General features: G+C 46.2%; 1 protein-coding gene across 1 annotated transcript in view; it reads right to left on the reverse strand.

The window, feature by feature from the left end:
* Window positions 1–19,013, reverse strand: part of POLR2A (RNA polymerase II subunit A) — a gene marked incomplete in the record, with an annotated part of 2,048,627 nt that overhangs the window by 1,188,504 nt on the left and 841,110 nt on the right. The window contains 1 exon segment of the mRNA XM_044077036.1: window positions 9,436–9,530. Coding sequence (XP_043932971.1) covers window positions 9,436–9,530 — 95 coding nt within the window.

Below are 19,013 nucleotides of genomic sequence, written 5' to 3' on the forward strand. Positions count from 1 at the left end.
AAGGGAATAACATATCCTCCGGAAATTATTTGTAGAACCCATTGGTCCTGGGTGATGTCTTGCCAGGCCTCCGGGTATAATGAGATTCGACCCCCGACTGGCTCTGGAAATGCACAGTCAGGCCTCCCCCATCAGGAGCGGCGGTTGGGCGAGCCACGAAAGGAATCGGTCTCCCGAGTTGTGGGGGCCTCCTCTGCCGCTAGGGCAGCGTCTCCTGAATAACCACCCCCCTCCCCTGCCTCTGGAGGGGGGCTCACCTTGTGCACTGGGAAAAAAACTCTGCTTTCCTGAACCACATTTTGCCACCCCTCTGGACCTTGATAAGGCCTAGAGGGAAGGGAAAAACGGACTCCTACGGCAGACAGTCTTCCCCTCCTGCTCGCACCTGGTGAGAGAGTGTCTTTCACCTTGGTTCCGAACAAAGAGGAAAGTACAGTTTTGTACCTACCATAAATGCAGATGTCCGATAGGTATGCATCTGCAGTCATCACATATGCTCCATGCATACATTTGCCAAGCATTACAGTTTACCTTTATATTCCAGATCCAGAGCAGGCTTTGCTACGGTAGTCCTGTAGGGTATTTTAGCTACACCATCCTTTTCATAGTTCCTCCACCCCCAGATTGGCTATGGTATTCTACCCATATGTGATGACTGCAGATGCATCCTTGAAGGACATGGTACAGTTTTGTACCTACCATAAATGTAGATGTCAGATAGGTATGCATCTGCAGTCAGGTTTACCCTCCCTCCTTCCCCTCTGTGGTATTTCTTGGGTGCTTACCCCTCTTATAGCTAGCTGGGGGGATCTATTATGGTGCATTTGTTTTTATATTACTGTGCATGTTTGGATTTTTAAATGCATCTCTCCAAATTTAGCCTTCCTTAGAGGGCACCTGGCATCTGGGGCAAGAAAAACTGAGGAAGATGGCGTTGGCTGATGCTTTTATACCCCAGACGCTCTGACGTCAGGGAAAGTGCGACATCAGCCGACACCGGATCCAGACTTTGAAATCCGGCCGACCGAAGGGCTGCCTGAGGCAGGACAACCCATATGTGATGACTGCAGATGCATCCTTGAAGGACATCCATCAAAAGGGGCGTCTGTGAATGAAGAGACAAAGGCACATCCAGGCCCACCTCCTAAGAGCAACTCCTGAACTTGCTGCCCTACTCGCTCCTTCAGCTGCATAGGAGATTAGCCTCATGGAGTAGTTTGCAATGGAATTGAGGGTAGACATCCAAGTGTTTACAGTCTGAGCCACTGCCTCAGAAACGTTACCCGTGAGAGAATCTCCAAGCTCTTTGAGGAGATCTCTGAAGCCATGTAAAGTGTGATATTCAGTGACCGTAAGGTAAAGGTCACTGAAGATAAAGTATACTTCCCGTACCGGTCCATTGTCCTAGACTCCTTGTTAAGGGGATGGACGATGGAAGAAGTCTCAGCTAATTCCTTCTGAGTGGCAGCTACCACCACCATGGTATCCACAGGGACTCCCTTGGACAGAAATTCCTTATCAGGAGGAGTAGACAAAAATTTATTGCATCTCCTGGGAACTGGTTCCACAGAGTCAGGGGTTTCCCACACCCTTCGACAAATCAAATCCAGAAGCTCGAAGGGTGGAGATACCCAGGAGGCGGAGGGCTGAGCACCAAAGGCCTTCAGGAAGATAGACTCCTCCTCGGAGGGGGCTTTGGATGGCCAGTCACCTCTGTTTCAAAATCTCTAGGATGTCAGAGAAAGAAATCCTCAGAGGATGACTTGGGGGACCCCCTCCGATTCCTTGAGGTCTGTGTTGGATGCGAGAGACTCATCCTGGGAATCTATGTGCTTCCTCTTGCAAGTCTTCTATCTGAGTGGCTCCTCAGGCAAAAACTGAGGGACCCTCAGAAATGTGGGGACTACTTGTGGGGGCACCCCGAGGCCTTGGGGCTCCGCTATCTAGAGATGGATGGCGATCAGAGACCTGCACCGGTGTAGTAGGGGACAGAATGACCGACCCACATGTTGCCGCTGACTATCTAGCCAGCGTGCTCTGCATAGCCTTGAAGCTCCGAACAGGTTCCAAGAAAATTGGAGCCGAAGCAGGTTCCATAACAACTGACACTTCCTGCAGCCCCGAAGACAATGGAGCAGAGGATGCTGAAGCAGACTACTATTTTCTCCGGTGGCTCCGAGGAGAATGATGGAGCCGGAGATCTCTTTTGATTTAGAAGATTTAGTCTCAGAGCTGGAAGCACTCTCCAGACCCTCCTCGAAGGAGGGTTTCAGAAGTCCCTTCGAAATCAGTTTATTCTTCCTTTCCTGAAGGACCCGCGGACTAAAATCATGACAGAAGCTACAGGACTCCTGGAGATGAATTGCTCCCAGACAATATACACAGACAGTGTCCATCAGTAATGGACATGTTGTAACTGCACCTAGAGCACTTCTTGAAGCCAGAGGGCTTGTGCTCCTTAGTATCTTTGGACATAGTTGACCAACACTAAAAAAGCACAAAGACAATCAAACACTGAATAAGGACCAATGGTCAGTCACAAGGCGGGAAAAAACTACAACACACAAATACCACAAGATCTCCAAGTTAAACGATCCTTAGACACAAACACAAGGGAGAAAGGACTAATACCTCTAATTTAAATGGTACTTGGACCCGGTAAACTTAAGACACAAAGAAAGCAAGGGTACAGACTAGGTCCTCTAACTAAAACGGGCCTAGCCCGCTGGAAACAGCTAGTGGGATACCACAGAAAAACGATCCAAAACACAATTTTTTTGACAAGAACACAATAGCTATTAAAATAGCTTTTTGTTTGCAACAAATTTCTCTAAGGAAGAAAAAGGGTACTTAGCCACAGCCAAGAGCGAGACCACGTCCGAGCTACACGAGCGGCAAATGAGATCTGGGATAGAGAGAAGAGCAGCATGGGATACCATCTTAGCCCAGCCAATAGAAAGACTTCGAGCTAGAAAAATTTGGCCGAGTCGGAGCAGACATTCGGCTCCAAACCCACAGATAAGAATTTAGGCGTGATTGGACTACATAACATCCTTGGTTCCAGTTTCCACTCATGTGGGTCCATGAGGTTTCTGCTTAGTCCGTCTGCCAGTGTATTTAATTTTCCTGGCATGAATTGAGTTTGTAGGTGCACTTGGTAGCTCAAGGCTGTGTTCCACAATGCCATGGCTAGTCTGCAGAGGGGGTAAGAATGTGTATCCCCCCTGCTTGTTTATGTACCACATAACAGTGGTGTTGTCTGTCTTTACCATACGTTGTCCTGGAAGAATGTGGTCCTTGAAGGCTGTCGGAGCATTCTGTACAGCTAACATTTCTTTTTGATTGATATGCAGGTGCAATTGACTTGGGTTCCATTTGCCCTGAATGCATTTCTCTGCCAGGTGAGCCCTGCCCCCATGCATAGTTTGATGTGTTTGTAAGGGTTTGGGTGGCAGGGAGTGGTGGGAAAGGTAGTCCCTTGTTTTGGTGGCAGGCCTCTGCCCACCAAAGGAATTCTAGGTGTAGGAAAGGTATAATAGGAATCACTGCTTCTAGATCCTGAGAATGTTGACACCATAGGCTTTTTAGATACCACCGTAGTTTCCTCATATGCAGTCTTGCATATGGAATTAGAAGAATGCAGGAGGCCATGAACCCCAAGGCTTGCAATATTTGTTTTGCAGATATAGCAGGGTTTTTGTGGCCACTTGTTTGATGTAGGTTGTCAAATTAATTTGTTTCTCTGGCTTGAGGTAAACCATCTGGGAAGTTGTGTTCAAGCTTGCTCCCAGAAATATAATTTGTTGATAGGGTACCAGGTGTGATTTCTTTTAGTTTATGGTGTACCCCAGATATGTTAGAACCCATTGTACAAAGGAACACAGCAAGCTGGTTACACCGGCTGTTAAAAACGGAGCCTTTTGAAACAGTTTAATAAACAAATTGCATGCTACTAATGATAATTGCAAGCATGTGTATCAATTTTAAATACTGTAGTGAATGGAAGACCGTTGTCTGAGGAAGTTCTACTATTGTGTGGAACGAAAAACGCTGTTAGCGTTTCACAGTATTTGGTCTGTTTTCTATTCTTTATTCTTGTTGTCAAAAAAGTGGATTTTAATAAAAAGTAAGCCTTTTCCGAACTGTTTCAAAAGGCTCCGTTTTTAACAGCCGGTGTAACCAGCTTGCTGTGTTCCTTGGTTCGTTTAAGTGATTTGGTCCTTTGTACAAAGGCCAGATGATTCAAAAATATGTCCTGGCTTTCTGCCTGAATTAGACAATCGTCCAGGCATGGATATATCTGAATATTTCTTTACCTACAAAATGCAATTACTGGTGCCAGGCACTTTGTGAAGACCCTGGGCACAGTAGATAAGCCAAAGGGCAGTGCAGAAAACTGGTAATGCAAGTAGCCTGCTTTGAAGCGTAGGCATCTTCTGCAAGATTCCCTGATTGGGATATGCAAGTATGCTTCTTTTAAATCTAGTGCTGCCAACCAGGCATCTTTGCCTAGCATAGGAAGTAAACGAAGAGTCAGCATCTTGAATTTTGGAATTTCCAAAAAGGTATTTAGAGTAGACAGGTCCAGGATAGGACGCCATGATTTGTCTTTTCTAGGTACCAGGAAAAGTCTCTAGTAGAAACCTTGCCCCTGTTCCTCTTCCAGTACCAGTTGGCTAGGACCCATGCTTAAGAGAGAAAGTACTGGTTTTGGGGCCTCTGGCCACCCGCTTGGTGTTAGCAACGTGTGGAAGTGAAATCTGTATCCCTGGGACACTATTTAAAACTCATTTGTCCTGGGTAATGAGTTCCCAGTTCTTTGCATGAAGAGCAATCTTTCCCCCCAAAAGGGCAGTCAGTTGATAAGTGCTTGGAAATTTTAAACAGAAGTCACTGAGACAGTTTACCATTGGGGGGGGGTCTTACAACTCCCAGATTTGGAAGTGGAGGGCCCCCACTGCTTAGTCCTGTGTCTCCCCTGGGACTGAAACTTGGGGCCTTTGCTGTGTCTGGGTTTGGCTTGAGAAGACCTGGAAGGGGCTGGAAAGCACCAATTCTTACAGGGCCAGTGCCTACTAAATCTAGGAGGCTGAACTTGTAAGAAATCTAACAGTTTGCACAGATTTAGCTTTATCTTCCATCGTTTTAAGAACTTCCTCAGCCTTGTTGCCAAACAGGCGGTCCTGATTTAAAGGAACATCTAACAATTTAGCTTTAACATGATCAGGCAAAGATTGCTCCTTAAGCCCAATCATGCCTTCTGAGCATAAACCCAGTAACATCAGCCCTGCAAGAGCCCTCTATTGAATCAAAACCACATTGCTAAGTATGTTTTCCAACTTGTTCGGCAGAATGCATTAAATTCTGTAATTCTTTATTTTCTGCACAGTCAGGAATCATCATTTTCTGTTTAAGCAGTCCAACATGTTGCTGATATTTTAACATCTGAAACTGGCAGTTTAAAGCCCTAATGGCCAAGGTTGCAGAAGTGTAAACCTTCTTACCCCATCTATTCAGCGCCCCGGAGTCTCTCTTTGAAGGGGTAGGATTTTTAGCCTTAATGCCTTTGGGCCCCTGTGAAATAGTCTCTGGATCTGCAATAGGATTTTTGAAAAGGAACTTGTGGGACTCGGGGACCCTTGTAGTGTCAGTCAGGTTTTCTGGGAGCAGGAGGCAGGGAATCAGGGGCCAAACTAGATTCCGAGAAAGCATCAACAATGTTTAGTACAGGAGGAATAGCTAAAGAGCTATGCTGAGGTAGAAGGAAATCCCTAAGCCTCTTTTTTGATTCAGAAAAATCCTGGCTTTCCCAGTAGAAATGCTCCCTTACAGCATATAAGGTTTCCCCAAAAGATAAACCATCAGGAGGGGAAGCAGAGGGAATAGAGTCCTCTGCATCAGAATCCTCATAAGTAGGTAAGGGCAAATCCAGATCATCAGAAGAGTCAGAAAAAACAATCCTGATCAGAAGATTCATAATCAACTTCAGTCCTAGGCCTATTAGAAGGAGGGGGGTTGGCTACCCCTGATTAAAGTTATTAGATCTTCAGCCATTATTTGTTTTTTACGCCTAGAGGCCTGAGCATATGACCTGGGCGTCGTTTTTTTAGACCTGGATCGAGATTTAGGCCTAAGTAAAAGAGGCGTCTGTTATGCAAGTCCGTAGGCCTGAATACACCCTCAGAAACCGGTGCCTGCACAGCGGCTCCGGACCCATCCAAAGTAGATACATCCTCTGGTTCCATAGTTGAAGCATCTCGTGGCATACCGGACTCCGAATGGGTCTCAGTAGAGGCTGCGAATCAGAAGTAGCGGGTATCAGGGGCTGCGAAAGCGCCTCACTGAGTAACAGCAAACTGGCGACTGGCTTAGAAGCGGCGTCGGCAGTTTTGGACCTCAGTGGCCTGTTTGTCTATCTTTGCGTTTTTGAAATCCCGGTAGTCGGATGGCAAACCAATGACATTTCTGGATAATTAAACAGAGAACCGAAATATTTAGAGGCAAAAATATACAGACGATGGACAGTACGCTGATTAAAGTACAAAACTGACAGCAGGGTACGTCGTGGTCAGGGCCCAGGCAAGGAATACAGTACGAATTAAAATCTTTGAGGTATTTGCTTTCCACAAGTAATGCAATTATTAACTTTTGCTGACATCGGTAAGGAGCAAGAAAAAGTTTCCCCAACGGGGTACTAAGCTTTAGTTGAAGACTTCAGTACTGAAACTTGAAAACAAAAATTTCAGGAGTCAGCTGACCGGCACTTACAAACTGCTTCTGCTTTGGGCACTGCACAGCAAGAAAAATTGAAGTAATGGCGTCGGCTGCATGTTTTATAACCCTGACGACCTGACATCATGGAAGAAGGGACAGCAACCAACGCAGGACCCAAGACTTTGTTAATCAGGCCGACTGAGGGCTACGGCAAGCATATAACCCAAATGTAATGACTGCAACAGTGAAACACAAAGAACATCCTGCTGTCGGGCCTCCACCCATTGATTTGGGGGTAGGTCTGTCCAATCATTTGGGGTTGGTAGTGTGTGGAAGTGGAATCTGTATCCTTGGGAGACTATGTTCAAAACCCATTTGTCCTGGGTAATGAGTTCCCAGTTTTTTGCATGCAGGGCAAGCTTTCCTCCTAAGGGAGCAGGTAGTAGAGGAGGGCTTGGAAGGGTTAAGATTAAGTCATTGTACCATTTTTCTGTAAAGGGGGTGGCTTACTCCTCCTGTCTTCGGAAGTGGGAGCCCCTCACTGCTTAGTTCTGTGCATAGCCTGAGACTGTAGTCTAGGAGGTCAGCTATTCCTTGGTTTGGACTGAAGGCCTGGAAGGGACTGGAAAGTACTAGTTCTTTGAAGGCCAATATCTACTGAATCTGGGAGGATGTACTTGTAGAAAATCTTTAACAGTTTGCATAGATTTAGCTTTTTCCTCCATCCTTTTGAGGACGACTTCTGCTTTGTTGCCAAACAGGCGGTCTTGGTTCGAGGGAGCATCCAGTAATTTAGCTTTAACAGGATCTGGCAAGTTTTGTTCCTTAAGCCAAGCATGCCTTCTAAGTACGGACCCAGTGACAGCAGCCCTGCAAAATGCTTCTAAAGTGTCAAAACCACATTGCAAAGTATGTTTACCAACTTGTTCTGCAGAATGCATTAAATCTTCCAATTCTGTATGTTCAGCACAGTCAGGAATCAACATAATTTTCTGTTTAAGTCCCATAATATGCAGCTGATACTTTAACACATGAAACTGGCAATTTAAAGCCCTAATGGCCAAAGTAGCAGAAGTGTATACCTTCTAACCTCATCTGTCTAAGGCTCTAGAATCTCTATCAAAAGGGGTAGGATTTTTAGCAGCAGTAGCCTTAATGTCTTTTGGTCCTTGGGAAATGGTCTCTGGATCTGCAGACGGATTCTTGAAGAGGAACTTGAGAGTCAGGTACTCTGTAGTACCAGTCAGGTTTTCTGGGAGCTGGAGGTAAAGTGTCTGGGGTAGGCTAGATCCAAGAAAGCATCTACAATGTCCAGAACCAGAGGGATAGCTGAAGGCCTGTGTTGAGGCAGGAGTAAGAACTCCCAAGTCTCTTTTTGGACTCAGAGTAATCCTGGCTTTCCCAGCAGAAATGTTGCTTAAGAGTTTGCAAGGTTTCACCGAAAGAAAGATCTTCTGGAGGGGAAGCAGAGATAATGGACTCATCTGCATCAGAATCCGCGTAGGTAGATATACGGTAAATCCTGGTGATCAGAAGGAAGAGAATTATCAGATTCCTGATCAGAAGAATCAGAAAGAAAATCAGTTCTAAATTTAGAGGGGGAAGGCTGGCTTTTCCTAATTAAGGTAATAAGGTCTTCAGCCATTCTAAGCATTTGTTTTTGAGCACTATGGGCCTAAGCCTGCGTTTTGGTAGTCTGTTTTCTAGGCATAGTGAGAGTTTTTGGCCTGGAAGAAAATGATGATGTCTGTTTAATATGAATGTCTAAAGACCTGAATACACCCTCAGAAGCCGGTGCCAGCACAGCGGTTCCGGACCCATCCAAGGTAGAGACATACACAGGTTCCATAGCCGAAGCATCTCACGGCATACTGACTCAATGGATCTCAGTAAGAGGTCTGCGAATCTGAAGTAGTGGGCATCAGGGGCTGCAAAAGTGCCTCACTGAGTACCAACGAACTGGCGACTAGCTTAACGGAAGCATAGTCGGCAGTTTTGGACCTATGCGGTCTGTCTCCATCTTTAGCCTTACATTTTTTAGGAAGATCGGTAGTCGGATGGCTTAACGAAACCATTTCGGAGTACACAGATAGAGTACGAAAGTAATTGGCTGCAAAAACAGCCCGACGACAAATAGTTCGGGTGCTGAACAAGGCACAAAACCGACAGAGGGATGTCGTGGTCTGGGCCTAAACAGGGGATGCAGTACAAATGAAAATCTCATTTGCTTTCCACAGGTAAGACGATTGTTAACTTTTACTGACATTGGTTAGAGCAAGAAAAAGGATCCCCAACGGGGTACTTATCTTTTTTGAAGACTTCAGGTCTGAAACTCAAATGAAAATTTCAGGAGACAGCTGACCGGCACTTGCAAACTGCTTCCGCTTCAGGCACCGCATGGCAAGAAAGACTGATGTAATGGCATCGGCTGCATGTTTTATATCCCTGAAGACCTGACGTCATGGAAGAAGAGACCGCATCTGACAAAAATCCAAAGACTCTGATATTCAGAGCCAGCTGAGGGCTACCTGCAGGCAGATAACCCAAATGTGATGACTGCAATTGTGAAACACGAAGAACATCACAAGTTTCCTAAAAAGAACATGCACCCAAACATGTACAGAGCTGTGTCAGTTGCCATGTATTGCAAAAATTTGCAGGAGATACCATTCTGCACATCATCAATGTACAATTGCCATTTCTAATTAAAATTGACCTCACCTCTATCACATCCTGTTTCGCTTTTTTGATGGTGTTCTGAATGTCTTGGTAGGTCTTTGCATCAGCAATGGAGTCTCCAATACCGATGGTGTGACCTGAAAAAACAAAATGTTAGATTGCAACAAGCCTTCCACACAATATCTAAAGTTTTCCCAAGATATTTCAGCAAAAATAATCTATTTGTAAAGTATTATGAACAAAAAAATGACAGTTTGAAAAAAGGATCAAAGGCTAAATAGAAACAGTTAAGCCCTTGCAAATATCACAATAGCATACTTTTTTATCAAGTTTATAGGTTAATAGATTAGTACTAAGCTAACTGCCCTTGCGAGACATTTTAAGCCTAGCCAATTACCCTCATGAGACTCAAACCCTGCACCTTGTGTTTGTAAGGCAAACAACTTAACCATTAGGCCACCCTCCCAACCCTTATTTGACAAACTGAAGCTTAACAACTTACTAATAGTTCAGGTGATACTTCAAAGCTAAAAATTAAATTCTAGAAATGTCAAAAAGTTGAACTACCTAATAAAGAAAAGCACACATGAAAGTGTAATCTGGTACTGCACCTATAATCATATCTTCAGACTACAAACTAGTCTTTCTTGAAAGTTCTGGATCCAATGACTGTCTAGAAATTTCAAGCAACTCAAATGAATGCAACACACCAGGAGGGAAGGTAAGTGCAATTTTCCCATTTATGCAGTTCAAAGACATAAGCCAGCAATGCTCCAGATTCTCCATCCAAGTAGGCATTTCAAAACCATACATAGGTACGTAAAAGGGAGCACATCTTCTATGAAAGCACACTGCAAAGTACTCTAAATGCTTTGGGACATAATGTAAAGATGGCAAACTCCTCGGACATCAAATCTTCAGTGGACATTTACAACAAAACTCCACTGTTGAAATGGCTCACAGAGCAGCATTATCCCCTGAAACTTTCACAAACTAGGTGAAGAAAATTATTGCATTTGTAAGTCCAATGGGCCTGGAATGAGCCCATTTTTGGTGGAGGCCCGGGGAGAAAAGCTCCACAAACTTACACGGAAAAAATATAATCAGAGAAAAATAACCATATAATTACACTATATGAAAAGTAAAGTTGTGTACACTTGCCATAAATGTAGATGTTAGCATGTATTCAATGCTGCAGTCATCACACTTGGGTTATCTGCCTGCAGGTATCCCTCAGTCAAGTCCAAATACCAGAGACTTAGTATTTCTGCGTCGGATGCTGTTGCTCCAGGACTGACATCAAGTCGTCAGGGTATAAAAACAGGCAGCCAACACCATTACCTCAGTTTTCTTGCCCCAAATGTCAGGAGCCCCCCAACAGGGAGCTAAGTTATGGTGGGGGAAACCACTAGTAAAACGTAAATACCAATATCCCTAAGGGGGGGTGGTAAAAGGCAGAGTTTAGAGAAAAAAGAAAGTGGCTGGAGGGAGGGAAACCAGGACTACAACAGTGAATACACCAACATCTACATTTATGATAAGTGTACACAACTGTACTATGTTCTTCGTGTTTCACTGTTAAAGTTATCACACTTGGGTAGATTCCCAAAGCTGAAAGGTGGAGGCAGTCAAGAGGTAGGGCTGGCTAGAATGCTTTGCAGGACTGCTGTTACAAAACCTGCCCTGGATTTGGAAAAGACAGGCAGGTGATGCTTGGTGAAGATGTGTACAGAACTCCACGTAACAGCTTCCAGGATGCCCCTGGTAGGGACTCCCCTGAGGAATGCTGTAGAGGTAGAAGTTGCTCTAGTGGAATGTATTCTGACATCTGAGAGGTTGGTTTCCCATGGTGCTTGTTTCAGAAATAGATGCAATGTGCTATCAATTTGGAAACGGTTTGCTTTGAAATGGCCTTGCCCTCTCTGTCCCTGTTGCAAAGCTGACTAGTAACTGGTCAGATTTTCTGAAGGGCTTCGTCCTATCAAGTTAGAATCCGAACTGTCTGTGCACGTCCAAGGAGTGCAAGATCCTTTCCTCTATTTTGCGGATTAGGGAAGATAGGCAAATGGATAGATTGGTTGAAGGCCAAACCAGACACCACTTTAGGCATAAAGGAAGAGTTAGTCCTGAGGGAAACCTTGTCAGCATGGAAAATAATGAAGGGTTTCACAGCCATAAGTGCTTGTAGCTCAGACACTCTACTAGCTGAAGTGATGGCCAGAAGCAACGCTGTTTTCCAAGAGAGGAATTTTAACTCTGCAGGCTCAAAGGGGGGTAGCATGAGCTTTTCCAGTAAAAAGTTAAGTCCCAAGCAGGGGTGGGTGCTCTCCTTGGCAGCCTTAAGTTGTCTGCCCCTCTCAGGAACTGTTTGATGAGGGTGAGAAGAGAGGTGGGCTCAGTGTTGTAATGAGCCGAAACCGTAGAGGCATGGATCTTAATAGAGAAGGATAGGCCTCTGTGCAGTAGATCTGCTAGGTAATTCAGGATTAGAGGCAGGAAGGGCAGAGTTGTGTCCTCTCCTTCAGTCTGAATCCAGGAGCAGTACCTTTTCCACTTATCAGCATAGTATTTCCTTGTACTGGGTTATTCTGGCTTCAAGGATGACATCAGCACCTGCTTGCTTAGGGTGGTTACTGGTGGAGAATTCAAGGAATAAGCCAGGCTGCAAGATTTACGGTTTGTAGTTGCAGATGCAAGATCTGCCCCCCCTGCTGAGAGAGCAGGGTTTGGTCTGGTGTAGTGCCAGGGTGGCACCAGTGACCGGCTTCGCAAGAGTGGGTACCAGTGTTGGCGTGGCCAGTCCGGGGCAATCAGAATTGTCCTTTGTCTATTCTGTCTTACCTTGAGCAATACTCTTGAGGAGGGGCAGAGGGGGAAAGGCAGATTGAGAGATTTACCCACTGGAAGGACAGGGCATCCGCTTTACAGGCCCTGTTGTGAGGTGCCCTGGTGCAGAATCTTCTGAGCTGGTGATTGCAGGGGGAGGCAGAGAGATCCACCTCTGGTGTCCCCCTATTTCTGAATCAGAAGGTTGAAGGTGCATAGCTCTAGTTGCCACTCACGTGGGTCTAGGAGATTTCTGCTCAAGTCTGCCAGTGAGTTTTGTTTGCCTGGCAGGAATTGAGCTTGCAGATGGACCTGCATGTCCAAGGCCATGTTCCACAGGGCCATGGCTAGCCTGCAGAGGTGGGTTCCCCCCTGCTTCTCGATGTACCACAACTGTGGTGTTGTCTTTTTATTAGCAGGTGTCCTGGTGAGAGTAGGGATCTGAAAGCTGTCAGAGCGTGCTGCACAGCTAGCAGCTCTTTCTGGTTGATGTGCAGATGCATTTGACTTGAGCTCCAGTGACCCTGAATGCACTTGCTGTCCATATGTGCCCCCCAGGCATAGTCTGAGGAGTCTGTGGTTAGGGTCTGGGCGGCGTGGGTTTGTGTAAACGGCAGTCCCTTGTTGTGGTTGCATGCTGCTGCCCACCAAAAAAAAAAACTGTCCTTAGACAGGGTATTATGGGAATGACAGTTTCCAGGTCCTGAGAATGTTGGCACCAAAGACTTAAGTACCACTGAAGTTTCCTCATATGCAGCCTGGCATATGGAATTAGTAGGATGCATGAGGCCATGAACCCTAGGGCCTGCAGGATTTTCCTTGCGGATAGTTGGGATCTGGTGGCCATTTGAGTAAAATAGCCTATCAGGCTTGTTTTTCTGGAGTAAGGAATGCCATCTGGGATGCTATGTCCAAGCTTGCACCCAGGAATACAATCTTTTGACTGGGGACTAGTTCTGATGTTTCGTTGGTGTACCCCAGGGAGGCTATATATATATTTTTTTTAAACACAAATGTCAGGTGCTGCAACAGCATTTCCCGACTGTCTGAATCAGGCAGTCACCCAAGTATGGGTAAATTTGAATATTTCTCTGTCTGCAGTAAGCAATGGCTGGAGGCAGGCATTTTGTGAATAGTCTGTGAACAGTGGATAACTCAAATGGAAGTGCAGAGAAAGTACAGTTTTGTACCTACCATAAATGTAGATATTAGAGTGTATACACTGCTGCAGTCATTACACTTGGGGATTATCCTGCCGTCAGGCAGTTCCCCAGTTGGCTTGAGTTCCAAAGTCTTGGTCCGGCGTCAGCTGCTGTCGCTTCCTCCCTGACGTCAGTGCGACAGGGGTATACAAGATGCAGCAGATGCCATTTTCAGTTTTTTTTGCCCCAGATGTCAGGTGCCCCCAAAATGGTAGGCAATTCAAATTGCTAATAAAACATACATAAGAAAAGCAATAACAACTTTCAGATACCAGCAAATACTCCCCATAGGTAGTAAAGGGTAGACGACATAGGTACGTACCAGCAAGTAAGAGGGGAAGGAGGGAGGGTAAAGTACAGTTTTGTACCTACCATAAATGTAGATGTCCGATAGGTATGCATCTGCAGTCATAACATATGGGTTGTCCTGCCTCAGGCTGCCCTTCGGTCGGCCGGATTCCAAAGTCTGGGTCTGGCCTCGGCTGATTTCGCACTTTCCCCGACGTCAGAGCTTCTGGGGTATAAAGGCATCAGCAGACGCCATTTTCCTCAGGGTTTCTTGCCCCAGGTGCCCTCTAGGAAGGCTAAATTTGGATAAATGTTGAAAATTCCAAACAGTAGCAAACAATATCTATATATATATACATATATACATACAAACAAATACACCATAATAGATTCCCCCCAGCTAGCTGAGGAAGGGGTAAGCACCCTAGGAGTACCACAGAGGGGAAGGAGGGTGGGTAATCCTGACTGCAGATGCATACCTATCGGACATCTACATTTACAGTAGGTACAAAACTGTACTATGTCCTTCAAGGATGCATCTGCAGTCATAACATATGGGTAGAATACCATAGCCAAACTGGGGGAGGAGGTACTAAGATAAGGATGGTGTAGTTAAGATCCCCTGTAAAACTGCAGTTGCAAAACCTGCTCGGGATCTGGAGTATAAAGGTAGATTGTAATGCTTGGCAAATGTATGCACGGAGCTCCAAGTAGCAGCTTCTAAAATGTCCTTGGTAGTCACCCCTCGTAGGAAAGCTGTAGTGGTGGCTGTGGCTCTTGTGGAGTGAGGCCTGATATTTTCAGGAGCTGTCTTTCCATGAAAAGAGTAGCAAAAACGAATGCAATTTCCTATCCATTTTGAAATTGTCTGTTTGGAAATGGCTTTTCCTTGCACTCCAGTTGCATATGCTACAAAAAGTTGGTCAGTTTTTCTGCTGGTTTTAGTTCTGTCCAGATAGTAGCGTAGTTGTCCGTGTACATCCACAAGGTGTGCAATCGTTTTTCCCCCCTGTTCTGTGGGTTAGGGAAGAATGTAGGCAAATGGATAGCTTGGTTCAAGGACACCCTGGATACCACCTTTGGCATGAAATTAGAAGTTATGTACCTACCATAACGTTCCATGTTAGTTGTCTTCTCTCGCCTTCTTTCTTGCTGGATGGGTTTGGAGCCGATCCTCGGCTCCGACTCGGCACTTGCTTTAGCTTGAGAACTCCTTTTACCAGCTCGAGGCAACCCTATATCCCATGATGCAAGGCGGAACTACCTCAGATCTCGTTTGGTAGCTAACCTACCCTGCTAAGGACTAACCTAACATAATTAGGAAAACAAGTTCATAAAAAGAGTCCTCATATGAAGGCTCAGGAGGAAAACAACCTGATAGGAACTCTTCAAGATCTGTCCAGGCCAGGGGGTAGGAGAGAGGGGCCAAGAAAGAAGGCGAGAAGACAACTAACATGGAACGTTATGGTAGGTACATAACTTCTAAATGTTAAGTTGTCAATCTCGCCTTCATTCTTGCTGGATGGGACCGCGTCCCTAGCACCTGTATCCCGGGTGGCTCAATGTAACAGACTCTTGAGAACTGTGGAACCAAAACTGGCCCTATCTCTGGAGGCCAAGTCCAACTTGTAATGAGAGACAAAGGTATGAGGCGTGGCCCAAGTAGCTGCTGCACAAATAGTATCAATGGGTAGTCTATCCTGAAAGGCTGCAGAAGTGGATAGACTCCTGGTTGAGTGTGCTTTTGGTTTAGAAGATAGCTGCTTGCCTCAGAGAGTACAAAAAGGAAATGGTGGAAGTCAACCATCTGGATAAGGTCACTTTAGAAACTGGAAGACCTATCCTGTTTTCTGCATAGGAGACAAATAATTGGTCCGATTTTCTGAATTGTTTAGTTCTATGCAAATAGTACCTGAGCTGACGATGGACATCCAAAAAATGAAGCTTCTGTTCGGCTCTGTCGGAATAGTTTGGGAAGAAGACTGGTAGATCTATAGATTGGTTAATATTGGTTTGAGACAACTTTGGGGAGAAAGGAAGGGTTCGTTCTTAATGATACCCTGTCCTTATGAAAAACCAAGTAAGGGGAACGAATGCAGAGACCTTGAACCTCGGAAACCCTTCTTGCTGAAGTGACAGCCAGTAAGAATATAGTTTTCCAGGTCAATAACTTCAAAGAACATGAAGCAGACGGTTCGAAGGGAGGTAGCATCAAGGATGCCAACATTAAGTTTAGATCCCATTGCGGAGGAGGATGCTTTATAGGCGGCTTTAGGAGAAAAACTCATCTCAGAAAGGCCTTGCATAATTTATGAGACATAATGTTACTGTCATGCAAGCCAACATGATACTTGGAAATAGCAGCCAGTTGTACTTTAACTGTAGATGACGAGGATCCTGAATGAAAAACCTCCGCCAGGAAATCTAAAACAGAATGTACAGGAGGAGCAGTAAAGGGATCAATATTCCTGGAATTTGCCCAAATAGAAAAACGTTGCCACTTGCTAGCATAAACCGTCCTAGTGGACGACTTTAAGGAAGACACTAAGATGTCTCTGAGTCAGAGATCATCGGAAGCCTGGCTAGGGAAGGAAGTGGAGCAACCAAGCAGTGAGGTTGAGAGAATGAATGGCCCGGTGCTGCTGACCCGACTGGTGGATCAAGAGATCCGGAACTGGGTCCAGATGCCAGGGCTGCACCAGAAGGTGACGATGCAGAGACGGAAACCAAATTTGTCGAGACCAATAAGGGGCAATGAGAATCAACTTGGCTCTCAAAACGGTGGCTTTCTGAATGACTTGTGGAATCAAGGGAAAAGGAGGAAAAGCGTACAGAAGTCCCGGGCCAATCCTGGGTTAGAGAGTCTCTCAGGGGTTGGCCTGGAAGGAAAGAGGGTGAAAAATCGGGCACTTATTGTTTTGAGGAGTAGCAAAAAGATCGCAACAAGGAGTGCCCCACTTCAGAAAAATCTGATCCACTACAGATTGAGAGACCACTCGTGAGGCATCAGAATGGATCTGCTCAGCCTGTCCGCCAAGAGGTTGGACCTGCCGGGGATGTGCGTTGCTATCAGAAACCGATGAGAGGAGATTGCCCATTGCCAAAGTCTGAGAGCTTCTCGACAACGGACAGGACCTGGTCCCGCCCTGCTTGTTGATGTACCAGACCACGGACATGTTGTCCGTTTGTACTGCAATAGTCCCCGTGGGAAGAAAGTCGTTGAGGGCCTGCAACGTTAAAAGCACCGCTCTCATCTCCAGGACATTTATGTGCAGATGGTATTCTATGGGTTGCCACGTCCCGTGGACCATCCTGCCCTGATAATGCCCCCACCCGATCAGAGAGGCATCCGTAGTGACTGTGGCAACTGGAGGAGGAAACAAAGGTCGGCCCTGATGAAGAAGAGGGGAAGATATCCACCAATTCAGATGAGTTCTGCACGACTGTGTGACTAAGATTTCGTGCCTCATCGGGAGACTGTGTGAATAGCATCCACTGCAGAAGACGCATGTGGAAGCGAGCCAGTGATAGTAGAACAATGGCCGCAGCCATAAGACCTAGAACCTTCAGTATAAATCTGGCTTTGACCTTGTTGCTCTGCAATAGAATCCAAGCAATTTTTGGATGTCCAGAATTCTTTGATCTGTTAGTCTGGCTAACATTTTGACGGTGTTTAATTCTGCGCCTATAAAGGTGATAGATTGGCAAGGCAGCAGAGAAGATTTTTCGAAATTTACTGAAATTCCCAAACTCCTGCAAAGCTGTAGAGTGTAGTCTCTGGTCTGAAGAAGCTGACACCTGGTGGTGGCGGAGAGGAGCCAGTCGTCCAAATAAGGAAACACCTGGAATCCTAGACGTCTCAGATAAGCTGTGACCACTGCCATGCATTTGGTAAACACTCTGGGGCTGAAGTGAGGCCAAAGGGCAGGGCTCTGAATTGGTAATGACTGGTCCCTAGCCGAAAGCGGAGAAACCTTCTGGAGCGCCTGTGAATCTTTATGTGATAGTACGCGTCCTGAAGGTCTATAGAGCACATCCAGTTGTCCTTGCCCAGAAAGGGCAGAATGGACTGAAGCGTGACCATCCGGAATCTTGCCTTCTTGACAAATCTGACTGCTCAGGTCTAATATTTGTCTCCAATCTCCTGTCCTTTTGGGGACCAAAAAGAATCTAGAGTAGACGCCGGATCCTACCTGGTCTGCCGGCACAGTCTGGACGGCTCTTTTTCCTAGGAGCTTTGAAACCTCCTGTTCTGCCAAATCCCTTTGACCGGGTGAGATGTCTGGAAGGGATTGTTGAGGCAGGATACCTTTCAAGGGATTTTGTAACCCTCGGATATGATCGACTGTACCCACATATCTTGTGATAGGGATTGCCAGGCTACTGGGTACAGCGAAATCCTTCCCCCGACTGCCTCCAAGGGTGGACAGTCTGGCAACACCTCAGGGATGCTGAAAGGGCTTCTCAGGAAGAGACTCCCTGTTGCCCTGGTTCTGAGGACCCCCCCTGCCTCTAGGGCGGCGTCTATTATTGTTACCCCCCTCTGGGTCTGGGGGTAAACTGACCACGTGTGTCCAGTGTAGCTCCTTGGGCTTTGCGGAACCACATCTTCCCCCCCTTCTGACCCTTGGGATATGGTCTAGAAGGAGTGGAAAAATGGACTCCAACGGCAGAAAGAGCTTTACCGTCCTGCTCACACCTGGTCAAGGTATCCTTCACCTGAGGTCCGAACAAAGCCGAACCATCAAAGGGGTATTAGTGAAGGACACCTTAAAGGGGTCCATAAAATTACAAAGCCGCATCCAGGCTTGGCGTCTAAGAGCAACTCCTGTGCCTGCGGCCCTGCTCGCTCCATCGGCCGCATAGGATATGAGCCGCATGGAGGAGTTGGATAGAATTCAGGATTGCTAGCTGTGAGGCAATCTTTTCTTGAGCCCCAGCAGCAGAAGGATCCTGGACCACTTCACCCAGTTCCTTGAGAATATCTCTTTGAAGCCTGGTGAAGTGACAAAGGTAGTTCAGCGAACGCATAGCAAAGGTTGCTGAAGAAAACATCCGCTTTCCATACCTGTCCATGGTCCTAGAATCCTTGTTAGGAGGATGGACAGGTACTGAAGGATCCGACAGTTCCTTCTTAGTGGCCGCCGCCACCACCATAGCATCCACAGAGACGCCCTTGGAAAGAAACTGTTTGTCCGTAGGGGCCGTGATAAACTTGGATGATCTCCTGGGGACAGGTTCCACAGAATCTGGAGCCGCCCACGCCTTCCGAGCCACTACCTGCATAAGTGGGTCGAAAGGCGG

This window comes from Protopterus annectens, chromosome 7.part0 (genome assembly GCF_019279795.1).
Source record: "Protopterus annectens isolate FY-2018-M chromosome 7.part0, PAN1.0, whole genome shotgun sequence".
In the NCBI taxonomy this organism is placed as follows: domain Eukaryota; kingdom Metazoa; phylum Chordata; order Ceratodontiformes; family Protopteridae; genus Protopterus; species Protopterus annectens.